Genomic DNA, 23,414 nt, shown 5'->3' on the forward strand with positions numbered 1-23,414 from the left:
ACGGGACATTTTGTCTATGAAAGTCTGTGAAAGTCCCGCTCCACTACCCCCCTTAAGAGTCAATACTAGTCCACACCATTTCGCAAAATAACCCAAAGAAACAAATCAAAAAACATCTAGGGTTCTATAACCTGTATATATGTTAATACAGTACATCTACGATGTACATTATCATCCTGTATAGTTCTATAAAATTCCATCATTTCCTTGTTCACCAATCTTCTACCAAATTCTCCCTCACTTTCTCTCTTTAGAAAAACGAAATTAAATCCTCTTCTTCTTCTGTAATGGCTAGAACCTTATCCCAAACCCTAATTCACATATCATCATCATGCGCTTCATTCTCATCCAAAAAGTTACCATCTTTAGCTTCATCACGTCTCGTTAGTCATAGAAATCGATCAAATCGATCTGAAAAAGGGCAATTTATTGAGGTAGATTTAGATCAGGAAAGTGAAGTTGAAGTATTAGGAATGAAGAAGCTTGAAGATGCGATTCATGGTATTATAGTGAGAAGATCTGCACCAGATTGGTTACCTTTTGTTCCTGGATCATCTTATTGGGTTCCTCCGAGGAAACATTCGTATGGTTTAGTTGATTTGGTGGGAAAATTAGCTAATCCATTAACGGAGGAAGAAAATCTTTCTCTCACTACTGTTCGTGGGTGGCCCTCCTCATCTTATTTCGTGGATGGTATGACTCGTATTAATCATTCATATTGTTTTGTTTATTTGTGCCCTAAATTGATAGATAATTGGTGATTAGTTTGGGTTCATAAGTTTTTTTTTTATATATAGATTCTCATATTTCCCTAAATTCATTATTGATTTGGGGAAGTTCTAATTTTGTTTGTGAATATCTTGATGATAATTGATGGTTGAATTTGGATATTGATAGATTAGTGTGCAACCACAAAATTCAAGCCTTGGGTTTTGCTGTAAATCTTGTTATTCCTTATTTGACAGATCATGTAATTGGATTGCATTGCTTCAACATAGAGAATCATTGTTCAACTTTTCATAGTTGGTAAAGATTAATGAAACCCAAACCAGACTACCAGAGCGACAATGTTTTGTACTTGGATCAAATATTTTGGCCACCCAAGTCATGGAAAAGTGGTGTTTTTTAGATTCAACAATGTCGGCTCTTGTGTTTTCATGATCTGTGGTCAATTGTTGAAGAGGTTTGACATTTAAGTGCTTGAATATTTTGTACTTCAATCAAATATTTTAGCCACTGCCAACAACCCTTGGTTGGAGTGGTAAGAGGTATAATCTTCCACCTTAGAGGTCAAGGGTTCGAGGCACTCGCTAAACAATTCAAAAAAAAATATTTTAGCCACCCGAGTCATGGAAAAGTGGTGTTTTTCAGATTCAACAATGTTATGTTGAATGTTTGCTCATCCATAGACCTGTGATTTGTGCGCACTTTGGGTTTGAGTCCTTGCATCATGTGTTCATCGACGTCCTTTACAAACAAATTAATGCTATGATTATAATGTAAGTAACATCCTCTTAACTGACCTATGAATTTACGATTGCGCTGATAACAGAGTTTCACATTAATAAGTTTCTCTAGGACTAATTCTTGTCAACTAGTTTACGAGTTTTGGTGAAAAAATGAGGATGCATCTAGTGGATGCTTTATACTTTACGCTAGCTGATATGGTTGATGGTTTCTGTAGTTGAATCAATTTCACATTGACACTTTTGAAGGTAGTAATGTCTATTAATTATGAAGTATGTGTTCTCTTTCTTGTATGCAGGTGAATCTCCTCGCCCTGTCCCAGTGATAAATAAGGAAAAAGCACAGAAGAAATCACAACCGGAGGACGAAGAAGAAAAAACCAAAGATGACATCCCAACATGAGGATGAAGAAGATAGAGCCGAAGCCGGAGCATGAGAGCCTGTAGTATTAATGGTGAGATTTCTGCTTAAGAACTATAACTATTCTGCCAAAAGGAAAAGAAGAAGCATACTACTAGCTGTATAACATTTTAAACTAGTTTTCTTCTATTAGTTGTCATACTGTTCTCTATAGGTTGTCAAACAAATCATGGAACAAATACACATTCTAGGTCAATGAATAAAATTTCGATCTATGATTTATCATTCATAAACATCGATAGGTTTACAAAAATTTGTTCTATGATTTATCATCCCTAAACACTGATAGGACACTTCCATTAGCAGTACGTTAGAAATAAAGGGTTGTTTATGGGTCGTTGCGGAAGGATATATGAAATATGTATGTGAAGGTAGAAAATGATGGTAGCAGCATCCAAGTTTCCGAAGATTTAAATAATCTTATGTAACGACATTTTACTCAAAAGAGATCCATTGTTTTCATGATGGTGTCTTTCTCGTCTTTGAAGCGGGTATTAATCTTATGATGTTATTTCCATTAATGGTTTTATTATGTCGGGTATAAGCAGGTAAGGCAGACTGATGAACCCTGTATATAACCCGAAGAAAAGAAGAACAGAGAAGACGAGGATGATGATATTGTACAGATGAAGCGAGGGGGACGGGTGGGGTGAAATCCTCAATGTTGTAGTTGCTAAATCCTTAAATAGAAAATCGGATTAGTTAAACAAATACCAAAATCTCATCTCATCCTTTTATGTCTTTTTTTTTCTGATGGATTGAAGACTATGCATTTTATCTATTATACATTTGTTTATGTGTTCGAATATCCATGAGTTTTTATACAATTATGATAATCTGCTGTCTTCACATTCTTTATTTCTGAATGTTTAACTTTAGCATATGAATTCAAAATCCAAGTCCTGGATATCAAATTCAGCCGGCAGCATTGTGACAAAGAAAAATCTCTGGGCATAAACTTGGTCAACTATGATTGACTTGTGGACATCTCTCTTGTCTCCAAATCTTGTGCAGGGGAAACCCTTCATCTCTTCGATTAATGGAAGATGAAGGGTTTTCCCTTCGTCATGACTGCAGCAGGGCAACAAATCTGCTGCCCTGCTGCAATGAAGACTAGTGGAAAGCCCTTTCATCTTCATTCGCGGAAGACCGAAGTGGCTTTCCCCTTTGTCATGGCTGCAGAGAAGACGAAGGAGTTTCCCGTTCATAATCTTCTTCAACTCAGAAAAATTTGAGGTGAAGGAAGATAGCCTTTAGAGAGAAAGAAAGGGAAAAAAGGAGGAAGAGAGAAGAAGAAGAAGAAGGGAGAGAGAGAAAAGAGGTGAGAGATGAAGATGGTGTCCAAAGTCTGTTATGGGCCAAAATTGTTGGTGGCCGAAATTTGTGGAGATGAGGTTAGAGGACGATCAGGGTCAAGAGACAAGTTAGTAAGTTTTTGGGCCGAAAATTAGATACGCTACTAAGTCAATCATGGTTAACTAAGGTGTCGTTTGGCAGCACTAAAATAAGTTTTTTTTTTTAACTTATTTAAGTAGAAAAGTTAGTTTGGTAACGCAAAACTGACTCCATTTAAGTCAAAATTTGGCTTTCTTTTAAAGTTCAAATTTTTAACTTTTGACTTTAAAGTAAAGTAACTTATGTTCAACACATGCATGAATTTTACTTGACGAAATTTTTTTCTTCTCTATCTCCGCTCCACCACATCTAAACTTCTACCATACCATTGTACCCCCACCATAACAACCATTGCACCTCCCCCACCACCATACCTCGACAACCACCACTGTACCTTCACCACTACCACTCACATATCTTATCCACCATCACCACCACTATACCACGACCGTACCTCTACCACCACCACCACCACCATACCTCCATCATTACCACCTACTTATCTTGTCCACCACCTCTACCGCCACCACCATATCACCACCACTATACCTCCGTCACTACCACTCACATACTTTATCCACCACCACCACCACCACCACCGTGCTTTCAACATCACCACCATCGTACTTCCACCACCACCATTAACAACAACAACATACTTCCACTACTACCGTACTTCCACCACCATCATCATACCTCCATCACTACCATCCTCATATCACCACCACCACCACTGCCACCATCATACCACCGCCACCACCATCAATACCTCTACCACACCACCACCATCGTACCTTTACCACCACCAATATCACCACCACCTCTTTCAAAAGAGTAATTATGAACATCAAATATCTTAATGAGAAAAATAAAAAAACAAATTACATTACCAAATTAATTTTTTTACTCATAAGTAACATTTTTACTTTTTTACTTTTCTGAAGCAAAAGAACTTCCACTACAAACTTTTGCTTGCCAAAGGATACCTAAATCCCCCCCCCCCCCCAACTTGCCGACCATGAAATTTTGCTTTTTCAAGAATTTTACAGAAAGTTGAACAAAAAAAAAAGAATTTTACAGAATTATTTAACAAAAATTATAATATTAAATGCAACCGAAGAACAGTAAATTTTAGGGTTTTGGTGCACTCTGACAATAAACCTGATTACAATATGGTCGTAGCGTGCCGAAGAACTTTTGGTGAAACGTTTTCGAGAAAAAAACAAGTTTTACAGGGAGGGTTTTGCAATTTCTCCCTTGATTATATTTCTTCCATTAAAAAAAAATAAATATTTCTACCACAAGGAAGAAGCCACTAAACTGCTAAAAACCAAAATGTTCACCCCAGTAAACCCAACAAGGCTATAACAAATTACAATTTGTGTTTTGAGCAAACTTGTTATTTAATTGATACAAGGATCCAAATTCTGTGAATTCTATAAAATTGGATATGTATAAAACTGAACAAATAGAATTAAATAATCTACTGGTAATTAAAAAGACAACTTTATAAGGTTTTGGCAAAAGGAAAGTGAAGAACTGATTTTCAAAATAATACACACGAAAAGAACCAAATGATTGAATTTACATTTTTTGCTCCGGTTTTCGTTCGGAGTTGTGCTCAGTTGGAGGTAGGTGTACTTCTAAGAAAGGAGAAAAAATAACAACCAGAGTGCCACCCTGAAATATAAAAGAAAAGGTAAAGCAGCTTTAAAGTTTATCCAAACCTCTAAGGGATTAGTACCATGGTAAACATAGATATCCGACCGACTCTTTCTTCACATGTGGTTATTTAGGTCTAGTGAAAACGGAACGTTTTGTATGCCTTTTAATATCTAATAATATCAGAAGGTTTCTGTTCCGACACTAGTAGAAAGTACTTCATAATTGGTACTCTCCGTGGAAGAAACTGCTAAGATGAGGATATGATAGTTATCTTGTCCTACTAGTTCTCCTAACACGTTAAGTATATCAACATATGCACACTGACGTGACCTCTGTTATTACTGTGACCGAGTATTTCGCCCCCGCAAAGTACAAATATTTTCTCATGTAATGGAGCAGAACATGAAATCCAATCATTTTTGAGGGAATTCCGTACCATCGAGAGAAAATTGTAAATCTCAAGACTATCTTCAGCTGAAGATTTTAGTGAGAAAGGTGGGATCCATATAAAAGGTAAAATAAAGGAGAGAAATAAATAGAATGAGATTACTATATTGAATTGCTTACCAAAAAAATCCGATCTCATAAGAGGCCCAACATTCTTAGCTCCGCAACATGGCTAGGATCGAGCACGGGCGGAATCTTATAATGTTCTCGGCTTTCTACCACATATTCCTGGCATTACAACAACTTTAGACTAACTGTAGGAACTAGGAAATACTTGCAACAACCTATAATAAAGAGTAGTGAAGTAGTTGGTCTCGCAAGTAGCCCACAGAAAAGTGGTCTTTGCAAACTAGATCGAGCAAGGACATGTATATATATATATATATATATAGTATGAAAGGGTATAGGGTGATCTGCTGCTAAGAATGCAAGACACCGATAATTTCAACTTCACCGTTTTCCTTTTAAACCAACAATCAGGTATCTCTGAATAATTAAATTCATGCTTGACCGGGTTTTGCGAAAGGGGCATGACCTTTTATTTTTTTGCAAAGGGGTCGTGGACTAGTGTTGACCAGTTAAGTTTTAACACCATTAAATTTTAATACCGTTAATCTAACTCCATTAATTAAAAATATATTGTTACATTTAAGAAACTTATACGATCTTGTCACTAAACTCGCAAAGGTGGAAAATTAAGACATCCACCTTGAAAAGTATTATTTTTCCAGATTTTTTTGCATTACACATTTAAATAATGAATTTTATAATCTAATACCTAATGAATAAATGATATAAACAAAATATATTAATGTGGAATATAAAAAGCAAAATTTCAACTCCAGCATAAACATGAGAGAGAAAACCTAAAAGCACATGAAGATAACCTAAACTTTACTATGTCTACTCGATTTAAAGAGTTAGAAAGTAAAAGGAATTTAAGAAGTGTGATGAGGATTCGTGAAATAACCCATGTTCCTATGTAAAGGATGCAGAAGTTAATGTGGAACAAATTTTTTTGATAACAACATTGAGTAGCGAGAACTGGGAAAGAAAAACGGTCAGGGTACGAATGGCGTTTAAGTATTAACTTTTGTACAAAGTTTTTAACGAGTAGAAAAACATATGAAACACGACGAAGCTTAAAGAGTGGAGTTAACTAACCTTTGTTAGCTCTTGCTTTGCAAGAACATGATAGTGGCGTTCACTGATCTTCTGTCCACAAATTATGGCAATGAAGAACCCATACAGTAATCCCACCAAAATAATAGCTAAAACTGAAGGAGTACACAACAAAATAGATGATGTTAGATTCTCCATAATAGCATATCACTCAAATTAATTGAACAAAACTTGTTAGCAACCACTTGCTCTAAAAGCTCAGACTGTTAAGAGATATGGATATATGGCTCTAATCAAGGCAGACATGAAGACGACTTCCTGTAAGTAATAGAGAATTTTCTGTGCTTCCTGCTAGTGGAGATCATTAACTGTTGAATACTAATGTTGTAAGGTGATTAAAATGTTTCTCCAATTTCAGGGCGAGTGGCGACTGAGTCTGCACCTTACCCCTATTAAAGGGAGGGAGAGAGAGAAGTGGGGCCTGACTCATTTATAAATTATAATTTATTGACATGCTTCCCCCATGTTTACAGACCAAGAAGGTAAGATTTACAGCTTGAAGATCTTGGCACGGACTACCGCCATATGGGCCAAAAAGTGTTGCTATAATATGACAATTCTCACAACAGCTGACAATTCTCACAGCAGCTGACAATTCCTCGACCACATCGCATTACGCCTGTGCTGGCTCAGCTGTAAGCCAAAGCATTACGTGCAATGTGACCAAGCCCAAGGATATCCCATTGGAGAAGGAACAAGTTCCGGATGTGGTCTCAATGTCCTGATTTCTATAAAACAGACTACCACAATACATACGAGTTCGGCGATATTGCATGTGTAGAGGGTATGGACTACGGAGGGTTATCCATGCCGTAGGCACGGCTATACCAGTTACCTACATTACAACATTAAACAAGAAAAGTTGAACTTGAAGTTGATATTGTTACCGTAAGACACAAGATTGCGACATATTATGGTGTGAGAACATGTAATGCATATGATAACATAAACTATAATGGGTATGCTTACAGACATATTATTATTTAATATGGTATAAGCTTATGACCCTGTAGTGTATACGATATCTTAGTGCTTACAAACATCTTACTAGAGCATACCTGCCATTGTATAAAATCCATATGGGTGCTCTTCATAACCAAACATTTCCCTTAGTTCTTCTCCATAGAAATTGTATACCATTACACCCAGTAATGCCACAACCTGTTAAAAGGATTTGTTCATTAAGTTAACCTCCTTTTTTCCTAAATATTTCATTTGGATGAAAATAATGTGCATGCTAGAACTCCACAGTAGTAGCTCATGAAACCTCTATAATAAAATATCTAGTTGAGAAAAGATGAAACAACAAACAAAGAGTGGTAAAAAAAATTTTTGAAAACAAAGAGTGGTAAAATTTATATGCTCGTGTATGAATTATGATCCAATTTTCAGTAGACAAAAAGTGTGAAAACAGTTTAAAGCAGATATTCCACTCATGTGGAAATTTAACAATAAATATTTAACGCACTTGCTGAAGTTTTGGCATTGATGTTAAAATGTCAAATAAATAATAGGAAATAGATGCGCTATTTCCTTACCAACTGAACAACAATAAAAATAAGTGCATGATCCCTAACAACAAGGAACTGAAACTTTAATCTCAACCACCAGCGATCTGGTGGTACATTTGCACGTAATATGAACATCTCCCTGCATTCTGTACAATGAGCAAAAGCAAACCCCTCCTGCAAAATTGAATCAAATAGATAAGCAACCGTAACCAAATCTAAGAAATGTAACGTGTATACAAATTAGTAATTAGTACAATGGCACTGACAATGCGATTTATTAAAGAAAACAATGATTAACATTACAATTTAACAATATTGTGTGTGATCTTAAAGATGCAGAACAAGGATAATACGGATCAGAATCAACTCCCATGGACGACCTATTAAGACTTAAGTTGTAGAACACCACGCAAGTCATGATTTAGGATATGTCGAAAAATAAGTGATGTCTGTGTTTTTTGCATGAGGCCATCCACATGTATCCTACACCTTCAATTCACAGAAATAGATTGCCTTTGCTACACAACTAATAAGAAGTATGAGTCTATCCATTAGATTTACCTTTATTGATCTCCAGTTATCAAGACATTCCCGATGTACATATTTCTGTGTGCCTCGGCAATGACAGGGAGCAATCATATCTTCACCTATAAGTGAATAAAATAACAATGTCAAAAGGATATGGTTGAAGAGAGATTGAAGTGTATAAAGAAATTAGTCACTACTTCTACAGCCCATGGCATAGAGGATAACTTGAAACCCTAAGAACCAAGAGAGACCATCGAATCCGTCCTGAGGGTCTTGTAAAGAATAATTACATGGTTAAAGATAAAAGTTGAATAGATCAGATGGACAGATGAAAAGACTAATAAGTAATTACAGATAACTGGGCGTAAATGATAAGCTCAATGCTAAAGAAAATTCTATCCCAACTGTTCGCAACATTAAGGAATAAGGAGTGGCAATCTTAATTGCAACAGAATGCAGTCACAAGTGCATTATTCAGACAAAGAAAGAGAAAAACCTGACCAAAGAGTGTAGGTTGAAGTATAGTAAGCAAACACAGACAAAAAAGAAAACAAGGTTTCGTGTAGAATCATAGCACTGAATGGAGGGATTTAAATCATTTAGATAACATAAAATGGAGAAAACTCTTGTTTTAAGGATGATAATGAACAATCAAGATATGAAGCAAAATACCTCCACTATCAAGACATATTCGACATTGCGGTTGGTCTACATTAATGAGATGGCAATTTTCATCAGCATCCACACTTTGCCGCTTGTCGTCAGGCACAGAGCACTCAGTGTCTCCGCTCACGAGTCCAATTTCACAAGAGGAGGTAGATTCCTGCTTCTGTGATCTAGAGTCAATGCTGGTCTGAGGCAAAATGGGTTCTCTTTCTGTATCATCTTCTGTTCGACTATTGTTTGATACTAATTGCATGGCAAACTATATTCAATCAGAATGGAACTGCAGCAGCGATTACAAAAGCAATCAGTTCTGCCAATCATTTCAAAATAAAGTACCAATCCTGCAAAGTGGAGAAGACAAGAACTAGTGAGGCTCTAGATTTTTATTCAAGTAGCTGAATCTAGTTCAAGATTCAAGTCTAGATCAAATTTATGCAAGTTGTGTTGAGGTTACTTTAGGTTTATTTCTAGTTGAGAATTCATATTTTATTTCAAAGTGTAATCTTTTTTAGAACTTCTGCCAAGCGTTTTCATCATTTTAATAGATAGCGTGGTACAACTTTATTGCAAATGAAGTGACAGAGAGGGTTGCGCAGTTGCACCAACAAATTTCTCGGGGTAAATAGACAAATACAATTCTACTCATTGTGCAATTCAAAATGCATACTAACAAAACAAACAATGGAATTAGCTAAAACAGTTCAGACAACCAACTGAATAACTTAATTAGGCATCATGGTCACGCTATTTTTACCAATTCATCAATACTCACTAACAACATTAGTTCTTATTAGGAACCAAAAATATTATTTATTTCATTTTAATTATTTTATTTTTGTTTTGTGCTAGCTCTAGGATTTGAACCTTGACGTCACTCCATTTAACAATCACTTACTTTAAGAGCACAAACGGTACCAGAAACCGATGCTACAACTTATGTCAAACTATAAATGCATTTCTAGTGGGCATCGGATAGCATTCATCAACCTCGCCAACCTCGTGAATCGGGTATATATGACATATGTGGGAAGAAAATATCATTTCGCATAGAAGTTTTCAAACTAGGGCACTTTTCATTAATACTTATATCTCTTCACTTCAAAGGTCCAGCTGACTTGAAATTCATGGGGCATGACTGAAGTACTAGTACATAAATTTACCAACTAGTACATAAATTCATAGGCCAATACTCTAATATCAACTCAATTTCCATTAGAATCAACTATTACTAAGAAAATCAAGCTCCCCTTCTACAAATTCTAATTATAAAATTGAGCAAAACCCTAATTCAAATAGTCAAACTTGAGCTTTTCCCATAATTGATGAATCAAACAAACAAAATCTTCACATTTAAAGACTGGAAATTGAGGACTCTACGAGTAATCGTAGACAAATTTATACTTCAAAATGAAAATTAGACGAAGAAAAAAAATCACCTTTTCTTCAGCAAGATCTCGGAATTTTCTGTAAATCTTGATGATACATGCATTTCTTGAAAGTCGATTAGTAGTGAGCAAATTAATGAAGGTAATGGAAGGAAATCTAGGGTTTGTTAAATCAGATTTTAGAGAGAGAAGTTAAATTTCATCATCTGTCTTTTTTCTTTGAATACGAATTCGATTGAATAATTCGGGTTGACCCTACTTGATAGATATTATTAACCGTTGGATTGAATTGCTTGCCAAATCCGTAGGTCCCACTTTTGTTGGATTTTGACTTTTTATGGGTTGGGCTGTGTTTGAGTCCTCCGGGTGGGAACCGGACCGGTACCGACACCCACGCCACGCATGGTGAGCTCGTCGGGTAGGGCTGGATGGCTAGCCATTCAAGTATTCGGCAAACTTGGGTAGGTTTCTGAAAGGGTTGCGGCCTAGGCGCCATCTTTCTTAACCCTTGCCCTGTTTCACTCTTGCCACTCACAGACTGGAGCCATCCGAAGTCCAAACACACTCAAACTGGACCCGAAAAAAACTTACTTTAAGACTGGGGCAGTCCGAACACACACAAATTGGATTTGAAAACTTACTTTAATACAGTTGACTGAAGGACTGCACTACTTAAAGCCAATTTATACTGGCTTAAACAACCCATGACAGACTTCGGGCATACATAAAGATTTGTATGTCATAGAAAAATGTTGTACACGGTGTGGGGGATGAACCAAAACCTTATTAGATTATTTTTCATTTTCAAGGAAAGAGTTCGCAAATATTCTTTAAGGGTTGAGAGAAGAATGTTTATTTTATATGGAGTATCGCAACTTCAAACCTAACTACGCTACATGTCGGCCCGCTTATAATTTCAACTGACTTTTAGTAAAAAAGATAGCTTCGTCAAACTGTGACTGATTACTTTGAAGAAATGATTTATAGAACCTATTGAATCCTAGATGAATTCCTGTAATGTGAACCTATTGAATCTTAGATAAAGATTTATATGTGATAGAAAAATGTTGTACACCGTGTGGGGATGAACCAAAACCTTATTAGATGACTATAGAACCTATTGAATCCTAGATGAATTCCAAAATTAAATTGTCAGAGTAAATAATTAGGAAGCCACCTAAAAGTTGTGCTCCAAGAATGTCATGTCACGTCATGTACCTCGTGGAGGGAAGTGATTGGATAAGAACGTGGAGTGCCCTTGACATGGCATGTCATCCGCCACCTAGATCACAAAATACTGACATTGACTTCCATCTTCACAAGTAGTATTTCATTTCTTGATGAGAAAATAGATTTTGTTTAATTTAAAACAAAAGGGGAAACCCCAAAACAAAACCAGGACCTCTTTTGTGTTAGTTAGCTCTCTAATGGCGGAAAATTTAGCAGAACCTCACGTTCAATCAAACCCATCTCCTCTATCAAAACCCTCTGATGAAAATAAATCAAAACAAACTCAGGTATGTGAAATTTGAGAAAACTTTAGTTCGAATTTCGATTCAAAGTTCACTTTTCTTTTTTACAGTTTCGATTCATTTGTGTTATTTCCTGATCTGGGGTTTCTTTAATATTTGGATTTGGTACTTTCCCTTCAATTTTGATGTTTGTAAGTTGTACCCATTTTAAGTTAATTTATTTGATTACAGTATTCAAGTTAGGGCATAATCTTAAGGTTAATGGGGAGAATGAATTGACATAAAATTTTAGTGAGAGAAAATCTACAAGAAGCTAATTGATTAAGATCCAAGATGGATCTAATTAGACAATTGATTATAAGTGAGGTTGATGGGGTCTAAATGGATCATAAGAAGAAACAGAAAGATAGAAACTTTATGAGTCTGAAGAAAATACAGAATAAGATTGATATATAATGTAGCAAAAAGTTAGAGAAAGTTTAAAGATTCTTCAAATCAATGTTTGAATTGAAATGGGATTCCCACTTTCTGCTTCCTTGATTGAGAATAACCTCGAGGGGTCCTCGAGTTTTGTAGTTACTTCCATAGGAAGACCTTTTTGTGTACATTTTCGTCTATGAAACCTTTCATCTCTTTTCTTCGATTGCTTTACGAAAACCATGGTCATTACCTTCGTAGTATGTTGGAAGGAATGTGTATGTGCCTCTCAATGAAATTTTTGGTGTTCGGGTAGCTTAAAAATATAAAAGAGACATGCTAGAATCACAAAAGATTTTGACAAAAAAAAGTTCCCAGCTGATGTGGCGGTTGTGATTTTCATCTCTCAACGGCCTAGATTTGGTCAAAGTTTGAAACCACACCCGCCACATCAGCTGGGAACCTTTTTTTGTCAAAATCTTTTGTAACTTTGAATTTTCATTATTTTCAAGAAGATATTTACTCCATAAGCTTTTTGAAATTCTTTATCTCATAGCAATTGAACTCCTTTGAATTTTCATTATTTTCATGGCTACATATGCTTTTTGGGATTTTCGTATAATAGTCCAGCTCGCAATTTTCTCTAAACTAATGGGTTTCGATGTTATTTCAGGTGCCAGCATTTTCTGCTTTCCCACCTCTTAATGGTGATTATCAGATGTTCCCAATCTTTTACCCTGCCCTCGTTCCAGGGTTCCCTTCGCAGAACCAAGAGCAGCCTAACAATGGTCCTGGAATTTATGCCGTTCCTGTTCTCCCTTCAATGGGACCAATGGCTGGCTTTCCTTCCAACAATCTTATTCCTCTTACTTACAGTATACCTACGTAAGTACTTTACTGGTCAGCGCTTGCTGCTGGAAATGTTATGTCTATACATCTTGTTATCCTTTTGATTTCAGTATAATTTTTTTTATGAAAATTGGTCTTGGTAACTTCATGTTAGTGGCCTTGTTTGCCGTTACCAGCAAAATTTCCTTTTGGAAAGTCGAGTTAGGTGGACACCATTCCCTTCCCATATGAAATAATCTGACAGCATTTAAGATGTTCTATACCACTCTACTAGGGAAAGGATGGATTTAGTGTGAGAATAGTCTCACATGGGGAAAGCGTATTGCAGTAACCAAGAATAAAATATTTAGGCCCCGCTTGGTTTCGCTTAAAAAAAAAGCTGAAAGCCAACTTTTAGCTTATTTTAAGCTCTTATTGAAAACTTTACGCGTCAATAAACATCCACCACCATCACAACCACTTCACCACCTCCATCACAACCACTCCACCACCTCCGCCACCACAATCACTCCACCACCACAATCACTTCACCACCTCTAGCCATCACCCCACCACCTCTGCTACCATTCCACCACCATCACCAACACTTCGCCACTCCCATACAACCTTCGGCGCAACTCCATCACCACCACTTCACCACCTCCATCACAACCATTCCACCACCATCACTTCACCACTTCCCCCCACCTCCTGCACAACTCCATCACCACCACTTTCGCCGCAACTCCACCACGACCACAACTATTCTACAACCATAATTTTTTTTACAACCAATCCACCACCACTCTACCACCATCACTGACACTTAACCACCAAACAACTCAGATAGATTTTAAAAGAGTGCTTTTATTTATGGGCTATATGAAAAGCTCATAACTTAAGTTGGATTCTTGATCTTTTTTTTTCCAAATCTCAATTTTCACTAGACCTGTAAACAGTCATAAAGAACTCTTTTCCTGTCATATTTTATTTAGATTTTTGTTTTACTTTTTGTAGTAAGATGCTTTATAAAATGATTAATGATCTAAGACTACTATCTTTCTTCTTCTGCCACTTATATGCTATCAGAAGAACCAGTCCTCCAGAAGGCGGAACAGTTGGTGAAGAGCACGGGCAACAAGGACGACAACAGCTTGCTCCACAGAGACAAGTTGTTGTAAGGAGATTTCAGTTTGCATTTCAGCTCGATTTGCTACTAATCCTGAAACTAGCGGTTGTTATATTTATGTTCAACCAAGACGGATCAAGACAAAGACTTCTTCTCCTTATTTTCTTTGCTTCCATTATTTATCTGTAAGTAAATGGACTTCTATTCTTTTGGCCTCGAAACATGTTACTTGCAACACAAAAAATATATTATATGCTGTAGATTCGTTTTCTGAACTGCGTGGAAGCTTCTTCTGGTTCTTAAACGTGGTCATCAGGTAACTAAGATTGTTGTTGGTGATGCAGATATCAAACTGGCGCTCTGACGCCATTAATCCGGTGGCTTTCACAAGGCATGCACAGAGCAGGAGCGCCACCGCAACCTAGAGCTGTTGTTAGGGCTGAGAATGGCCCAGCTGCCGTCAGACCGGAAGATGAAAATGCAGCTCGGCCAGGTAATTTTCTATCCCCTTTATATATTTAATCTAATGACATGCTGAATAATGGAAGTGAATAGACGTAACTTCTAACAGGAGTAGGCCTCTACTTTGACCAACTTTTGATGGTTTTAGAAGTTTACGAGGCTCCGATTCATTATCACCCAAAAAATCAACTAACTAACTAGTATGGACAGATCAAACTCCTGATCGGAACTTGCCGAACTTGAATAGCAAATTGTAAATACATGTTCATTGATTAAAAAACACTCATTCATGTTATGTTTCCTCTCCCAAGATCACTTGCATTTCAATTCAACAGTGTTGCAATGAAAACTTTATATGTTCGCAGATGGACAACCTGGAGTCGACAACGTGAACCCAAATGGGGAAAACGGAGATCAACTAGCTGACAATGGGAACAACCACGTAGATGCTGGTGGAAGGCAAGGAGGATTTAACTGGTGGGTAATTGTGAAGGAGGTTCAGATGATTGTAGTTGGGTTTATCACTTCATTACTCCCTGGGTTCCACAATGTTGATTAACTTAATCTGCAATTAAGTTATATCTTCTGGGACCAAATCGAAACGATGAAAAAAAAGGAACAAATGAGAAAATAAACAGAAATTTATAGCTTGTTAATTTTTTTTTGTTCTTTTTCTTTCCCTATCGACTAATCTCGTGTTACATTTTCTGTAATTACCATACGTTTGTAGTTACCCTGATTTAGAGATCTTGTTGTTTGTTCGACATGCTTCTTTGTCTCTCAAGTACTTTTTTTTTTTAAATCTTAATCTGATTCTACGTCTGAAGTGACTCAGTGCTAGGTTTTACCACGTTTGCTTCCATCTAACTCGGTGATATATGACTTGTCTGAATGACTTATTCATGTTAATCTCGTATCCATTTAGTCGGTTAGGACTCTGATCCTACGGCCGAGGAGACTCTGATTCTATGCTATAAAATCGAAAAGGAATTAATGATGATTCTATGAGATGTTTAGACGAATTATTTTACAATTATATTAGAACCGGAACTGAGAGCTAGCAAGCCATGTCTCTTGTGCTTTTCTAAGACCTGCCGTTTTCTTCGCCCTCTCTCTAAAAAAGGGCAATCTATTTTGCGAGAGCTCCAGGAGTCCAAGCCTAGACTCCCACAACTAATAAGACCTGCCGTTTTCATTCTCATCTTGTTTACTTCAGTGTGATCCCCGTGAGTGAGCAACGATCAGTTGTTGACCATTTAAGACCGGGCCTAAACCAAACCAAACCAATCAATAGCAGTGAGTCACTAATTTCGTTCGACCCTATTTGTGTCTGGTAACTAACCATATTAAGCATGAGAAAACAGAAAGTGAAATTAAAAAAAAACAAAAAAACGTAGAGGTTGAAATTTATAGTCAATATTTAAATTATTATAGATTTGAATCCCTAAAAAATCCTCCTCTTAAAGACCGTTGTCCGCATAAAAATTTTAATTTTCATTGTTGTCACATAAAATATTTGTCATATAAGAAAATTGATTGTCCACTGTATTGGCCAACTTCATTTATGGTATATGTTTATCTTTCCATATGCCCAGCCGGGAGGTTTTCAAGAACCTAAGCCGAAGTCAAACTGAAAAGGGATTGTGGTTGACTGGTTTGCCAGCCGAGCCAAGTCAAATATTGTTCGGTTATGCCCAAAATCCATTTGATCCAGTTCAGTTTAATTCAGCAAGTTCGACCTGGTTGGCTTGGCCGACTATTACTCAACCCCAATGATCCTAAAGATCAACTCTCATTTCTGCAATAAGTAGACTTCCAGCTCCTGGAATCAGATTAGAAATGAACTTTTTTTCTTCTTCTTTTTTTCTCCCAAAACTACATCCCAATTGGCTCAGTTTTATTTCTACTTACATACAATTAAGAAATGTAGAAAGTTCAACAAAAAAAAAAAAAAAAAAATGTAGAAATAAAACATATCAATTACCTATATATTCTATGAACATTTCAAGCATCATTCTACAACTTTTTAAACACAAAATTGTCGAAAATCAAAATCAAAACTTTGAGACATGTAACAATTTATTGAACATTCAATTGATAATAGAAGCTAAAGGATTAAAAACGTCGGTATTTGGACGGTCTAGCAATGATGAGAACTACTTGAGACAAATGGAAGAAACAATAGCTGCAGAAGCTTGCCTTTATTCTGGGCTTCAAGAACAGTAATTACAAAATGTATTTACAAGTTAAACATGAAAAGAAAAAATAAAGAAACAGAAGGGCATACCCTCACATCTCAGATAAAAGGTTGCTAATTTTTCTAAGTTCCTTGAGAGCTGTCATGGCCTTAACTTGCCCTTTACCCACCATTATATTTCTAGACAAATTCTCCATCGATCCAGCTTGACTCCGATCTTGCTGAAGTATTGATTCAATTACCTATGCCGAAACAAAACGAGTACAACTTTCAGGACCCTTATAAAAAGAAAATCAGTTCAGATCTCGAAAGTTTCAGATGAATCCGACTAAAAGAGAAACTGCATGGATTCTAGATATCGATAGCTAATGACAAGTAAATAGTAGTACAATTTTGTATAGAAAGATCTTTGAGTTTGTAACCTAATGGAAATGTGCCTATGTTGCATCCATTATCTTCCTAGTATATGCCAATTTCACTAAGACATTAACACTAGCAAATATTAAACTACATCCCTTCGTAAAATACTTAAACTCGTTCAAACCTCGTCTCAAACAGAACTAATATTACGACAAGAACACAGAAACAGATAGTAGAATAAGTAAAATGCATTAATTTGCAGCTACTAACTAAATATGGTGATCCCTAAAACTTACCTGAATATTTTCGTGCATAGACTGTCCAAGATTCCTTAAAGTTCCCATTGTATTTTTGTTGGCTACGTCCCCCGATGATTTAGGGCACCCATCTGCTGTCGATGAGACAGGAACGTTATTTTGATCATTTCCGACAGAGGAGGATCTTGGTGACTCCATGTTTTCAACTTTCTCAGATGTATCTTCATTGTTCCGCCGTCCAAGCTTCCAAAACCACTGAAATTTACCAGAGAGCAACTTCCGGTCATTTAATCCAGCCACCGGTTTCCCAGCTGCATCAGATGTCAACCCAGATTTCTCTGAAGCGTTTTCACCGTTGGGATCAGAAACTGGAAGTGGGTCATCGTGAACGGATGTACATGGCTCCTCTTTGCATTCATCATCATGTTCGTCAACATATAAATTTGAGCTAACACTAGTTTTCTCTGAGTCGTTTTCATGATCATTTGCAGAATTAGATGCAACACTACTCTTTTCCGAGTCATTCTCACGATCATTCAGAGGACTTGAAGAAGCAGAAAAGATAAAAGAGCCACCGTCTTCGCTCCCAGTATGCCCACTCAGACACGTCTCCACTGCTTCACTCCCAGAACCTTTTTCTTTTTTTTGGTACTCGAAAGAACTTCTTTCTTCAGCCTTATCTACCAACGCTGGGTCCTTTCGATCTGAAGCTCCATTATTTCTTGCCTTCTCCAGGTCATCTTTTGGGCCAGTGTCTTGGGACAAATCATCCAACAACCTTCTCCTCACAGATGATCTTGATTCCCTTTTCCCACTCTCCATCTTTGCTGGAGACGGGTCAGATTCTGTTCTGGACAAGCTTGATCTAATTTTTTCCGTCAATCCCTTTTTCCCTGTCGAAACTTTTTTTCCTGAACTTCCTTGCTGTGCTTCTTCTGCCTTGTGCAACACTCTCCACTTCTCTTCCCAGTAACTATCCGGTACCAAACTCAAAGGAGTTCTTGGAGATACTGAACCAGAAGGAAGGCTATTACCTCGGACAGCAGGTGATATACTCCTCACGGAAGGCCCACCCATAGGAGTCCGGGCGTGGATACTTTTGTCAAGGGCAAGAGCCTGCAAAGGCTTGGCCTTTACTATCAACTTCTTCACAGATATGTTTTCGGGAAAATTAAGCAATCTTTGAAGACACGAAGTTGCATTCTCAGTGGCGAGCAAGGATGATCTCAAATGGAGCAGCATTGACACTGCCATTGCCGATATGAATGCCCCACGAGGAGAACAGAGAACAGCAAAGCTGCATCCGAAGTCATCTTCTGAACCTAAGATTAATTTAACATTCTCTGCTGCAAATATCTCATCCCAAATGAACAAAAGGTCTTCAAGCAAGAATTCACGTCCAAACAGTACACGTAGCCAACGAAGCGCAAAGTATTGGGGCTCAACACCAAGCTCAATGAGGTGGCTGTGGAGAGAAGAGTCAACAACTGAAAGCAAATAGTACAAGGCGGAAGATGCTTCAATCACTGGAGGCAAGCCTGTGTGGGATCCAACAGCAGGGGACGGAGAGAAGTAATCTGCCATGGCGACTGCACCACGAGCTCCACCCATTAATGCTTCAAACATACAATAAGCATCGTGTTCCATAAATCTCTCCGACAGAAGAATACCCAATTCTCCTTCTGCCCCATATGCATCACTTAGCAACATAATAGTTTGTATCTCGGGATCAAGCTCATTGATGCTGCTAACTTTGGCTTTAGTCTCCTGGAAACTGCTCTCATCGTCAATCCCGTCCCACTGCAATGATTTATAGTTACCAACCAGATCACTAGCTGGAAAGGACAAATCATCAAACTTGTCAGTAAAATGATCTTCATGGAGCTTTCTTTCTTGATAAAGACGCTTCACATCAATATGGAGAACATATACCAAAGGAGCCAAAAGTTCGTGCATCCCTACAAGAAATGATGGGAAAATAAAACTGATAAAATAGTAAGAGAAGGTATAAACAGATTAAAGTAAATAAAAAAGAGTTCAAATTGAAGCCATCAACTGGATAACTTGCCTTGTCCATAGCCGTATTCTGGATGTCTAAGGCACCATAATAACAGAATCCTTCTTAACATGCCTTGGCATGTCGGAGTCTGAAAGTAACTTCCATCTTCAGGATATAAACGTGACAAATCCTGGTCAAGCATTTTCTCTAGCTCAGCATTTTTGAAAAAGCGGCCCCACATACTATCTGCAACAGACGATCAGCAGATTAGTCTCCACATCAGTAGAAGTTCATAGTTTAGTTACTCAAAACTTACGAGTCATTTATGAAAGACCGAACTACCACGGCATTGTAATTGACCAGCAACTTAACCAAATAAACTAGTAGCATTCACTTGGCAGGCTTTTGAGATGATAAGATTTTCATAGATGACATAATAAACCAGTACAATTTGCATAAAGAAAACGGACACCAGATAATCAAACACTAGAAACTAACCTGGATTTTGTGAAAGAGGATTGTCCATAACAAGATTTGGAGAGCTACCGACTTCTTTCGGAAGTGGAACAACTAGAAGTCTTCTTCTCAGACCCGCATATCTGTGTAAACATCTTATATTAGAATTAGGCGCCTAAAAGGCAGCTGAAATTACAAAATTGTTCCTCAAACTAGTGATCCTCCTTGGCGGTTTCCAATAATGTCAGATGGCATTACCAATTTACATGATTACAATGTATGCATCATTAAGGTAAGTGCTATTCCCACAACTCCATTATCGGGGAACAACCTAAAAAATGTGGATGCTCCATTAATGTAATTTGCCATATCAAGATACAGATAATGGTATAAGATACTCGGACAGTTGTCAAATTACTTACAGTCACTTTATTTCTTATGAAATCGAGATTTTATAAGGACATCAATGTGTACTTGAACAAAATCGTGTTCAGATCCATACAAACCAGTCTAGTTTAATGGCATTGCATATAATTTAACGTAAGTAATAATAAAAGGCCCAATAGCTATGACATGTGTGTGTGTGTGTGTGCGCGCGCGTTAAGACATTAAGATTGTTGTATCGACTATGAGCGAAATGGGCTTCAATTTTTTTCAAGAACTTGAGTTCCAAAATTCCAACAATGAGGAGCTTAAATTAGTTAAATTTGCATTTTTGGGTGCAATCAATTTACAGAGAATTGATACAAAAATAATTAGTGATACAACAATTAACTCAAACTTCACTTGAAGGCAATCAAATCCAATCTAGCAACCTTTCACAAAAACGAATTTAACGAAATCTGAACGGAGGAAATCCAGTATCTGAGTTTGAAAAAGTATAGTTGCCACTTTGCCACAAAAGCTTGATTCGAACTTCAAATATAAGAAACACCAACGAACTGAATTCAACATTCATGTTCAAACTCAAATACATCCGACTGAAAAAAGAACACTACTGTTACCTTACCTTCACAAAAGCAAGAACTAAGACCTTAAAGATGAAGAAAAACAAGCGAAAATAAACAAAAAAAACGCCATCTAAATGCAAAACCGATCGAGATTAGCCTCTATCAATTCGAAAACATGTACAAATTATAACTTGCAACAAAAATTACACTAGTAAGATGAAGAATCAAAACTACCACTACATAATCCCAATTTTAACTTTATATGCCAAAAATAACATGATTGAGAAAATCTTCAAACCCATAAAGAAAAGGGGAAAAAAAATATAGATATAAATCCTCTACTTATACTCTATGCAAAACTAGGATGATCAAATCCTTTTCCAAAAAAGGAATCAGGTGATCAAAGTTAACAGAGAAGTAATTAGCAACAATTTGTACCTTGGGTTGGTGTTAATAAATAAAAAAATCCTACCCTAGACGACGATCCAGCCCTAATACCAATTAAAGCCATCATTAGGGAGAAAATATCAAAGAGATAAAGGTACCTTCTCCGACAATCTGCGGTTACACGACGAAGTTCATCAATTGAAGAAGAAGATGGTAAAATCCCTAGATTTATACGCCATTGAACGCCTCTAAGATCAGAAAATCGAGAATCATGTTTTTGAGAAGTCACCAATGATGAAGATTCGGATAATTGTGATTCAATTTGAGCTGAAGATAACATTTTTTTCCCCGCAAATTCAATCACGCCCAAAACCCTAAATTTTTCAGAGCATAAGCAGAAGGATTACATATAACGATCTAGGAATGATAATTGAGGATAAAGATCAAAACTTTGATATGATAAAGACGAGATAAATAATGGGTTTTTTTCTGGGTCAAATATTGATGATGATTACACAGAATTGGAAATAGAGCAATAATTAATAAAATTACAGAGAAATCAGAGGAGAGGAAAAAAGGGTAATCTTCAAACGGTAGAATAAAAAAAGGGTAGAAACTGGATTAAGGGGATTAAATTGGGGGATTAAAATGGCGGAATTTGAGGGAGAAATTGAAGAGACTAATGTCTTTGAAGACACAGAGAGAGAAAGTTTTAGAGAGAGAAAGTTTTAGAGAGAGAAAGAGAGGAATAAGAAGTTTGTTTCTTCAGGAAAACACAGAGGAGGAGGAAAAACAATTTTGTTGAATTTTGAAAGGGAATGGTGAGCTGTCGTCTTCAATCTACCATTGCACCCCTCTCCTTGAAACCTAATTGATAGTAAAAACCCCTGAAAAAATAAGAAAGAGATACAAGTAAGAGAGAGAAGAATCAAATAATCAATAAAAGCATCTTTATTTCATGACCAAACTAACCCTGATTTGGTAAGTAATTATTTTTGTGTAATTTTTTTGTTTTCTTTTACAAAAAAGAATATAATTTTGTTTTCAATAGATATACTATTGACTAATGAAACTTTTAGGTAAATCCCTAAATACATTTACAATATTGTAGGAAGATAAATTTTTCTTTTTTGAGAGTTGGAAAAATAGTTAAAGTCCTAACATTTTAGTAGGAAGATTGTTTCTTTTACAAAATTAGATTGTGTTTAGAATTGTGCTAATAAAGAAATCTTATGTTAACGTGATTATATTTAAAGTGGTATGTGAGATGATGACATTCTTTGTGATTATATAGGTTGAAACTAGTTTTCATAAGATTATTCTAACTAATTGTATCTCTAGACGTATTTTTCATGTCCAGTCTCTCTCCAATGTGTTTGTGTGTATCGGTACGTGTATATTTCAAGGATCCTGACAAATGTTAAATTCTTATTTAACTTTTTTTTTTTACTTTTGAGGGTTCCTAGGGTCAACTTACTTCAATTACAAACCAATTCTAATATATCCGTCCTAGCTAAGAAAAAAAATATGGAAGCATTCAAGTTTTAAAGGCTCATGTTAAAAACTCACATATTGAGAGGAAAATTACAAAGAAAATACAATATTTGATAGAAACGGCCAATCCTAATCAAAGTTGAGTTGTATCTCACAATTGCATACTTGGCCAATAAAAACCTTCATTCATTGGATAATAAGGGTTTTGTTGAGTGGTACCTATTGCATATTCTTATCTCAAAAATATTTATGTATTGATCACGATTGTATATTAATAGTAGTACTATAGTATTTTCATTAAATACAATTCACACTTTGAAAAAATGACTAAGGGCCTTTT

At 36.5% G+C, this 23,414-nt stretch overlaps 4 protein-coding genes across 7 annotated transcripts; 2 read left to right on the forward strand and 2 right to left on the reverse strand.

The window, feature by feature from the left end:
• Positions 1–2,736, forward strand: LOC147564398 (uncharacterized). Of its 2 annotated transcripts, XR_015227247.1 has the most exons (3): positions 1–693; positions 1,766–1,921; positions 2,436–2,736. XR_015227247.1 is itself a non-coding variant. In XM_086645641.1 (2 exons), the coding sequence occupies exons 1-2, from the start codon at positions 288–290 to the stop codon at positions 1,867–1,869; spliced, it is 510 nt and encodes a 169-aa protein (XP_086501767.1). In that variant the 5' UTR covers positions 168–287; the 3' UTR covers positions 1,870–2,066. The 2 variants fall into 2 exon arrangements, 1 of the variants encoding a protein (XP_086501767.1); XM_086645641.1 differs by lacking the exon at positions 2,436–2,736 and having other exon boundaries at positions 168–693; positions 1,766–2,066.
• A 1,930-nt stretch (positions 2,737–4,666) lies between these two features.
• LOC147564399 (RING/FYVE/PHD zinc finger superfamily protein) lies at positions 4,667–11,205 on the reverse strand. Of its 2 annotated transcripts, none has more exons than XM_086645649.1 (8): positions 10,718–11,205; positions 9,288–9,622; positions 8,649–8,734; positions 8,115–8,261; positions 7,635–7,737; positions 6,559–6,671; positions 5,515–5,622; positions 4,667–4,962 (listed from the first exon to the last, which is right to left on the reverse strand). In XM_086645649.1, exons 2-7 carry the CDS (start codon positions 9,532–9,534, stop codon positions 5,530–5,532), a joined length of 789 nt encoding a protein of 262 aa, XP_086501775.1. In that variant the 5' UTR covers positions 9,535–9,622; positions 10,718–11,205; the 3' UTR covers positions 4,667–4,962; positions 5,515–5,529. The 2 variants fall into 2 exon arrangements, with proteins under 2 accessions (XP_086501775.1, XP_086501783.1); XM_086645657.1 differs by having other exon boundaries at positions 9,288–9,561; positions 10,718–10,907.
• A 779-nt stretch (positions 11,206–11,984) lies between these two features.
• LOC147564400 (uncharacterized) lies at positions 11,985–15,740 on the forward strand. The gene is made up of 5 exons (XM_086645713.1): positions 11,985–12,183; positions 13,229–13,440; positions 14,473–14,697; positions 14,857–15,005; positions 15,340–15,740. Exons 1-5 carry the CDS (start codon positions 12,094–12,096, stop codon positions 15,531–15,533), a joined length of 870 nt encoding a protein of 289 aa, XP_086501839.1. The 5' UTR covers positions 11,985–12,093; the 3' UTR covers positions 15,534–15,740.
• Positions 15,741–17,146: 1,406 nt separating this feature from the next.
• Positions 17,147–22,719, reverse strand: LOC147564401 (Ypt/Rab-GAP domain of gyp1p superfamily protein). 2 transcript variants are annotated; one of them, XR_015227254.1, is made up of 5 exons: positions 21,739–22,495; positions 20,286–20,386; positions 19,857–20,033; positions 17,651–19,746; positions 17,147–17,499 (listed from the first exon to the last, which is right to left on the reverse strand). XR_015227254.1 is itself a non-coding variant. In XM_086645698.1 (5 exons), the coding sequence occupies exons 1-5, from the start codon at positions 21,918–21,920 to the stop codon at positions 17,264–17,266; spliced, it is 2,529 nt and encodes an 842-aa protein (XP_086501824.1). In that variant the 5' UTR covers positions 21,921–22,719; the 3' UTR covers positions 17,147–17,263. The 2 variants fall into 2 exon arrangements, 1 of the variants encoding a protein (XP_086501824.1); XM_086645698.1 differs by having other exon boundaries at positions 17,147–17,413; positions 17,828–19,746; positions 21,739–22,719.
• Between the last annotated feature and the right edge of the window lie 695 nt (positions 22,720–23,414).

This window comes from Eschscholzia californica, unplaced genomic scaffold (assembly GCF_041429995.1).
Source record: "Eschscholzia californica isolate CP2 unplaced genomic scaffold, dmEscCali1.0.p SCAF_1, whole genome shotgun sequence".
Classification (NCBI taxonomy): domain Eukaryota; kingdom Viridiplantae; phylum Streptophyta; class Magnoliopsida; order Ranunculales; family Papaveraceae; genus Eschscholzia; species Eschscholzia californica.